General features: G+C 52.9%; 1 protein-coding gene across 1 annotated transcript; it reads right to left on the reverse strand.

Annotated features, from left to right (window-relative positions):
- Positions 1 to 793: 793 nt before the first annotated feature.
- LOC134433894 (olfactory receptor 14J1-like) lies at positions 794 to 7,719 on the reverse strand (the record flags this gene model as incomplete). The annotated part of the gene is made up of 3 exons (XM_063182592.1): positions 794 to 871; positions 1,087 to 1,182; positions 7,258 to 7,719. Coding segments are annotated over 3 exons (636 nt in total), but the record flags the coding sequence as incomplete, so codon positions are not given.
- Positions 7,720 to 8,801: the final 1,082 nt, after the last annotated feature.

An 8,801-nucleotide genomic window follows, 5' to 3' on the forward strand; every position in this document is an offset into this window, starting at 1 on the left:
GATGTCCTTGGTGGCTGAATTGCATTGCTGGCGTAGGCAGTCTGCCAGCACGGGACCCTTAGCCTCTGAGGGTAGCGCAGAGGAATCTAATGCGGCCTGAAGCTTGTCCACAAACTGAGTGAAGCTCTGACTCTCACCCTGTTTTATGGTGGACCACGGGGCAGGGTTAGCCACTAGTTTGGAAGCAGAACGAATGGCCTCTCGGGCAGCCTGGGTGGTTGTCATAACTTCATGGGCCCTTAATCCCTCAGCCTGGGCCTGGGGGGTGATCATAGTGGGGTCTCTACCCATCAATCTCTGTATACTGGAGCCGTGTAGTGGATGGTCAGGTCCCGTTATCTGGGCTAGCTCCTTCGTGCATTGATCCTCCCACTCTTGTTCAAAAACAATCAATCCTGCCGCATCAAAAATCATCCTACACGTCTGTTTGATGTCAAAGGGAAGCATGTCATGCCCCCCAAAAACCCCGTCTATGAGTGTGTTAACCATGGCAGAATTAATTCCCTTGTCTGCAATCGCTTTAACAATTGCCTGCACATCTTTCGGATTGACCGGTGAATAGGTCCTTTGGTTTCCGTCTGCCCCCCCCCACCCGGACTGGGAACACTAGCTTGGTTGAAGGGGTGTACTCGCCACAGGCTATCTTTATTTTTCGCCAGTCTGTGAGTGGGGTTCGGTCTTTCTCTGATGACCCCTTCACCCATGCGGGAGCGCTGCGACTAGAGACCTTATATGCTGCTGCTGGTCCCCTATGTTAAGGCTAGTATCGGAATCGGAGCTCCCCGACTCCCTCTCAGACTCGTCCCGGCTCGAAAGACCGAGCACTTCCCGGCTGTTCTGCCTTTTTCTCAGGCTCCGACCCCACCCCCACCTGCGGAGGGCGGACTGTTCCCTCCCCCTGGGGTCCCCCCGCCTCCTGCTGGGGGAGGTCCTTGCCTTATACGGGCTTAATTTGAATAGAGCGCTCTGATTGGTCTCACCCTCCACCGCAGGGACCGCCCCCACTCCCCACTCGCCTGCGCATGCTATGTTAGGCGCGCTGACTCCATTTCCGCCCTTTACCCCCCTCTTCTCTTCCGCCCTGACCACGCGGTTGGTCGCCATTTTCAGCCCATATGGCGGCGGAGAGATTTTATCGATCCGGGCATCCTCCGCCAGCCCCCCCAAAAACACTGCGTTGCTCTGCCTCCCGCATTGGGTCGTCAGTCGGCGGGGGGGGGACGGGTAGAGGAGCCGCGGTTTTGCTGAGAGGCTCCGAGGCGGGGCTGGGATCTGGCGGGCTCCGCGGGGGGGTTGGGGGGTCTCACGGGGGTTTTGGGCTGGGGCTCAAGGGGAGGTGGGATGTGCCTAGCCCCCGCACCTCCCCGTCTGCAATCTGATCACTTTCCGGGGTGGTCTGTGTGGTAGCTCCCACCCCCAGCTGCGGAGTGGCTATTAAACAGCTTCTCGCAGCTTTCCAGGTTTCTTGCTCTTGTCGAGTTTTTTGCAGAGCCCGGATGACTCTGCCCCACAATTTTAGGGCTTTCCCCGAGCCTGAACACATGGTATCCTCGGCCAGGGTTTTCGTACAATTATCCCACACCTCCAGGTGTAAAATATCCACGGGGCTTTCTATAGCCCCCAGCTTGATCAATCTTGGCAATGCGAGAGTCATATCTTTAAGCTTACATTCAATTCCCCATTGTGCATGCACCTCACTTACTACCTTTGCAATTGCTTCCATGATTCGAGGGCATCCCCTCCGCTGCACAAGGCCAGCTGTGCAGCCGCCATCCTCTCTCCAGGCGAATCCCCATTCCCCTGGCGCTGGTTCAATCCCAGGTTTCAGGCACCAGTTGTTGCCTTCTGATGCAAGGCAAGGCGACCTGGCTCTGAGGAAACGGCACGGCGACCCAAACTCTCCAGGGTCACTCAGGCCAAGAACACACGCTAACAACAACATGGTGGACAGTTCAAAGGCCTTTATTGTCCCGTCTCATCGGGTTTTATACTCGGGAAAGTTTTTTCTCTACGTCAGGGGGTCTTGCCTTACTGTAATTGGTCAGTAAGGAGTCGAAAGTTACTAATGTTAGGGGGGACTACATTCTTGGGTGATCCCTTATCACTAGGCGTTAGGGGGAGAGAAATCCTGCTGCTTTCCGTGACATCGCGAGATTTTCTGAGCGCCTGACCCTATCTACAACATTGGATTGGAGATTCAAAACCAGGAATTAATTTATTTTCATGAATCAATTGCAGGCAGCCAGCTTTGTGAATATTTTCCAGGAGTTGGTCGGGGGTACCGATCAAAGGGTCTCTCCTTTTCAAGGGGTTAAGCCCCCCTGCCCAATGAGCAGTGTGCTGAGTTAGGGACCATGGGATGCATCTGTCTACTGTTGTTAGGAACACCCCATGTCATCAGCACCCACCGGCTTCTTGTTCTGACAAAAGAATCTGATCTCCCCCAGTGAGAGACACTTGACAAATGTGTTCTGTTTCAGATTTTTGGGGGAGAAGCCCGTACTGCTTTGCAAGTTTTGTAAATTCAGTAGCAGTGTACGGGATTTCTTTAGTGGTTTTGTGCGGGCTAAGATCTTCATTATTGCTATAGTTGCATTCTGTTTTAATTAGAGGTTTCATGTTATTACAGCAGCATTTCCTGCAATTTTTCATCAGTGCTAATTCTTTTTGAGGGCAATTTTGATTAATGTGAGGAGTTTCTTTCTCTTCTGTTTCTTTTGAGGAATCAGAGTTCTGTGAATTTTTAACATGTTCCTCTCTCAGGGCAGCCCGTAGTAAGTTATTTACATTTCTTTCTTCATCCAATTGTTTTTGCAAAACTTCAACTAGGTTTTGAAGGGAGTCTATGATAGCATTTTCCTCACTTTTTCACTTAAAGTGAGTTTCTATGGCTGCTGTGAGGCAGGCACCCAAGACTGAGCAGAGGATGGTTTTATTTGTGCCCAGTTTGAATTTTGATTCATGTTGCATAGAAGATATTCTATCAATAACACTTTCTAAGTTAAAGCAATTGCAGCTTGCCCATTCTTCTCCCCCCGGAGAAGGTGTGACATTGTATTTAGCAAGCAAAGCATAAAATTCAGCTTTACCTTTTGCACTGAAGTCTTTAGTTATTTTGTGAGGGGACCAAAGCTACACCAGGGAGTTAACTTAAGTTACACAAATCACACAGCCTTTCCACTGTCCCCTGGCTTCCCTGGGTAGTTGAAGAGATAGAATCAGTCTGGGAGGCCCTGTGAGGTTGCTTCAAATTTGTCTCTTCCTTCCCAGACAATACAGATACGCACTCACATGAACACACACACACAAATGTTTTCTTTGTGAGGGGACCAGAAACCTAGAACAGGGAAAAAGCCACTCAGCCTTTGCCGGGCCGCCCCTCACTCCCTGTGTAGGTGAAGGGACAATATCTGTCTAAAAGGCACAGCTTAATTTCTTCAGGTCTGTCCCTTCCCTTTTTAGACAGTCCAGGTACACAAAATACAACAGTAAAAAGAGTAACAGTTTTAAATTCAGCTCAAATACAACAGTAACAGGTTCAGATTCAACTCAAATACAACAACAACAGTATCAATATCAATATCAGTAACAGCATCAATACCAGGATCAGGAGAAGTATCAGTGTCGGTGTCAGTGCCTGTATCAGAGTCAGCAACAGTAGTGACAGTAACAGTTTCCCCTGTTTTGCACTGAGAGATCTTTTGTGCCAATTCCGGAGACAGAGGACTCAATTTAGCATGGGATTTCCCTGCAAATCCCTCTGCCTACTGGAATCCTGTCCGTGACGCCAATTTAAGGTCAGGGTCCATCCTAGTGGACAGATGACCTGATGGTTCGTAGGAATGATCTCAGAGTGCAAAACACCAACACGGTACAAGGGGGTTTGCAGTGATAATCAAAACAAATGCAGTTTTATTGAAATAACCACAGCAAAAATGCGATAGAGGGATTAAGGGAGAGAGAAAGAGAGAGAAAGAGAGAGAGAGGGAGAGAGAGAGAGGGGATATAGCTACGAACGCAGAGACGAAATCCTTTGGTGCAGTCCAGCCGAGGGTCTGCCTGCTACGCTGGGGAGATCTCGAAGGCTCTAGCTAACTCAGAGGTTTTTATTACTGAAAATTGCGAGGGGGGGGAAACAGCTACAATAGGGAACAGATGTAACAGGTAGTCCATGTTCTCAGCAGTAAATGAGCTTGATAGATGTAACAGGTAGTCTAGGTTCTTAGCAGTAAGCGAGAGCCATCGTATTTTCGGTCCAGTGGTCACAATCTGCAGGCAAACATCTCACTTCGGTCAGCTTGCCTCCCCACACACCTCCCCCGAGCTGGGGGTTTCAGTTCCAGTCCTTGGAAGGAGCAGAGGGGCCTGTTAGGAGTTTCATGTCTCAGTCCTTGATGGAGAATCTTCTTACATCTCAGTCTGTCTGTCACGGTGGTTGTAAAACAGGCAAGGGGTCTTCTGTGGGAGACCACCTGAAACTCAGGAGAAGTCCTGCTAGGCCGAGAGGTGGGACAGCTTCCAAAGCTGCTATTGTTGCAAACGGGGCATGGTGCCCTCTTCTTAGCACACAGCAAACACACTTGTGTAAACAGTAGCTCAACACTGAGCTTTCAGGTCTGAGGGCCCGTGGCGTGTGACTTTTCTCCTTCAGAGCCAGATGTAGACGGGGGAAGGGGGTCTTCTCTTCAGTGGTCTCCCAAGGATGATCGTGAGGCAGATGAGGGAAAATTAGGACAGACTCTCACACCAGAACAGCCCCTGTAATCCAGGAGGAAGCAGTTGGTGACCTGCTGAGCCACTCAGATGCTCACAGGTGTGTGGGATCAGATGGGATCCATCCTAGGGGTATGAGGGAGCTGGTGGATGAGCTCCCCAAGCTGCTCTCCAACATTCACCATCAGTGCTGGCTCAGCAGGGAGGGCCCAGAGGGCTGGAGGTGCCAATGTGAGCCCATCCCCAAGAAGGGCTGGAAGGAGGAGCTGGGGAACTCCAGGCCTGTCAGCCTGACCTGGGTGCCCAGCAAGGTTATGGAACAGATCACCTTGAGTGCCATCACAGGGCACCCACAGGATGGCTGAGGGGTCAGAGCCAGGAAGCATGGATTCCAATGTCTGCATGGAATGGTCTGGATGAGGGGATTGTGTCCAACATCAGCAAATCTGCAGATGACACCAAACTGGGTGTGAGTTTGGATCTGATGGAGGATGGAGGTAGGAGGGCTCTGCACAGGGCCCAGGACAGGCTGGATCCAGGGCCATAATCCAAAAAGGTGAGGTTGAACAAGACCAAGTGCCAGGTCCTGCACTTTGGCCACAACAACCGCTGCAGCAGTACAGGCTGGGGACAAGTGGATGGAGAGCAGCCAGGCAGAAAGGGACCTGCAGAGACTGATGGACAGCAGGCTGGGCATGAGCCAGCAGAGTGCCCAGGTCGGCAAGAAGGCTAATGGCTCCTGGCATGGCTCAGGAATGGTGTGGCCAGCAGGAGCAGGGCAGGGATTCTTCCCCTCTGCTCAGCACTGCTTGGGCAGCACCTCGAGTGCTGTTTCCAGTTCTGGGCCCCCAATTTAGGAAGGACATGGAGGGGCTGGAGCGTGTCCAGAGAAGGGCAACAAGGCTGGGGAGGGGTCTGGTACACAAGTCCTGTGAGGAGTGGCTGAGGAAGCTGGGGTTGTTTTTCTTGGAGAAGAGGAGGCTAAGGGAGACAAAGCAGTGTCAGGGCAGAGGTTGGACTCGATCATCTCCAAGGTCTTTTCCACCCTTGCTGATTCTGGGATTCTCTGGAACCACCCTTGGAGCAGTCACAGGATGAGCCCAGGGCCTCCTCTTCAGAAGCTCCAGCAGCCCAGGTCCCTCAGCGTCTCCTCCCAGGCCCGAAGCCCATCCTGTCAGTCCTGCAGAGCCTCTGCAGCTCCTCCTCACTGCCCAGAACAGGGAGCCCCAGAGCCAGACACTGCAGCCCAGATGTGCCCCCCTGGCCTGGGGTGCCTCTGGAAAGGGAGCAGCAGGAGGCACTGCAGGAGCCAGCAGACAATTCCTGCAGCACTTGTAGGATGATCCTGCTGCCCAAGAGACATTCCCATGGTGCCAAGTCAGGAACTGCAATGGGGAGTGGGGCCAGAGAGGAAAGGGCAAACAGGGATGGGCTGTTTGCAGGGCAGGGAACAGGGCTCAGAAATAAGAAGAAATGTGTAGTAGGAAGCGTAAAGAAAGAAAAGAAATTTGTAGCAGGAAGAGTAAAGAAAGCAAAGAGTGAAGAAAGTAAAGGAAAGTGAAGCCAAGGAAATGCTCAGGGCAGTTTGGAGGTGGCTGCCAGGCAGCCCTGGCTCTGAGCAACAGCATCTGGGAAAAAACTTTCTGGCTGAGTGCAGAGGCCCGGACAAAGCTGAGTGGTTTCCCTGGTGTCCCCAAGCCGTTGCTGGCCCCAGGGGCTGATGGCATTTGTGCTCCTTCAGCTTCATGTCCCCACACCAACAGCATGGGGGTGCTCTGCCTGCTGTGTGCAATGCAAACAGGGGCTGCTGAGCCAGTGCTGCCGTGTCTGTGCCTGCAAGGATGGGGCACATGTGTGAGCTGGGGGAGAGGCCAGGGCTGCAGAGCGGGGATGTTGTTGGCAGCTCCATGAGGACGCCCTGGGACGCTGCCCTGAGCTGTGCAGCGCACTGGGGATGGATCAGCCCCTGCTTTGCTGCTCCTTCCCGTCTGCCCCAGGGCCCTTGCAGAGCTAAAGGCCATGCTGTTTGCCCCCAGCCTGCCCATGGCCAGCCTGGGGCTGCTCACGGGGGTTTCTGTGCTGAGCATTGGCCTGGGTGTGTTTTTGAGAGAGCCTGGGCAAGGAGCCTGGAGCCCCCAGAGCCTGGGCTGAGCAGTCAGCGCTGCCCCAGCAGTGCCCATGGCCTGTCCCTGCTGCAGCCCCGGCACTGCCACCCCCAGGGCTGTGCCCGGCCCCGAGAGCACTCAGGCCCTGCAGCAACACCAGGGCCACCAGGGCAGCGGGGCAGGGCCACAGCAGCAGCACTGGCAACACCAAGTTGGCACAAACAATGACATCACTTTGTAGAAAATATTTAAAATTTTAAACAGGGACAAAGAACCTCCAAATTGAAAATAACAAGAAGTATTAAAGGTTACTTTTATTACAAGTGATTTGCAAATACTGGCCAGCAGTTTAATGTTCTAGAAACCATCCAGTCCTCAGTCTCCACACTGCAGCCTTGAGCTCCCGGTTCCTCAGGCTGTAGATGAGGGGGTTTAGGGCTGGAGGCACCACCGAGTACAGAACTGTCACTGCCACATCCAGGGATGGGGAAGACATGGAGGGGGGCTTCAGGTAGGCAAATATGCCAGTGCTGACAAACAGAGAGACCACGGCCAGGTGAGGGAGGCAGGTGGAAAAGGCTTTGTGCCGTCCCTGCTCAGAGGGGATCCTCAGCACAGCCCTGAAGATCTGCACGTAGGAGAAAACAATGAACATAAAACAACCAAATGATAAACAGGCACTAACAGCAAGCAGCCCAAATTCCCTAAGGTAGGATTTGGAGCAGGAGAGTTTGAGGATCTGTGGGATTTCACAGAAGAACTGGCCCAGGGCATTGCCATGGCACAGGGCCAGGGAAAATGCATTGGCTGTGTGCATGAGAGCATTGAGAAAGGCACTGGCCCAGGCAGCTGCTGCCATGTGGGCACAAGCTCTGCTGCCCAGGACGGTCCCGTAGTGCAGGGGTTTGCAGATGGACACGTAGCGGTCGTAGCACATGACGGTCAGTAGATAAAATTCTGCTCCAATGAAGAACATAAAGAAAAAGAGCTGAGCAGCACATCCTGTGTAAGAGATGTTCCTGGTGTCCCAGAGGGAATTATGCATGGCTTTGGGGACAGTGGTGCAGATGGAGCCCAGGTCCCTGAGGGCCAGGTTGAGCAGGAAGAAGAACATGGGCGTGTGCAGGTGGTGGCCACAGGCTACGGCGCTGATGATGAGGCCGTTGCCCAGGAGGGCAGCCAGGGAGATGCCCAGCAAGAGGCAGAAGTGCAGGAGCTGCAGCTGCCGCGTGTCTGCCAATGCCAGCAGGAGGAAGTGCCTGATGGAGCTGCTGTTGGACATTTTCTGTGTCTTGGCATGGGGATCTGTAAGAAAAGTAATCATGGAATACTTGGGTTTGGAGAGCACTTTAAATATCCCAGCACAGCCTGGGGGCACTTTCCCCCCACTGCCTGCTCAGGGCTCTGCTGCCTGGAGCTGTCCCTGCCAGCAGCTCCTTCCCTGTGCCCAGGGCTGGGCCCTGACAGTGCTGCCAAAGCCCAGCCCAGCCCTGGGCACTCAGCTCTGCCCTGCAGAGCTTCCTAGCTCTGGCACTGCCCAGTGGCAGCTCTGGCTCTCCAGGCTCTGATGGCTCTGTCAGAGCAACCCTGAGGAGGCTGAAGAAGCAAAACTGATGCAGCTCCTAGGGGGCTCTGTGCAGGTTTCTGTCACTGCCTGGCTTAGTACGATCTGAGAAAAAGCTATTTTCTTTTTCTAAAGTTTGACTGAAAGATGAATATCAATGTGCAATTTTTCATCCTGGCAACAGAAAGCATTAGATTAAAAAAGCAAGATTTTCCAATTTATGAAGCCCCAGCCTTGCTGTGCTCCCTGTATAACCTACTTGGAAATATTCTATAGTTAATGTCATGCTGGGAGCAGTCCTGAACAATGCAGAATCCTCACCACACAAAGAAAACACTTCCAAGCCTGACCAGCTGTCTCCTCCCACCCAGATCTTGTCCCCCAGTGCTGGGAGCAGCTGCCAGGGCTGGCTGAGAGCT

The sequence above is a fragment of the Melospiza melodia genome, unplaced genomic scaffold, assembly GCF_035770615.1.
Source record: "Melospiza melodia melodia isolate bMelMel2 unplaced genomic scaffold, bMelMel2.pri scaffold_28, whole genome shotgun sequence".
NCBI lineage: Eukaryota > Metazoa > Chordata > Aves > Passeriformes > Passerellidae > Melospiza > Melospiza melodia.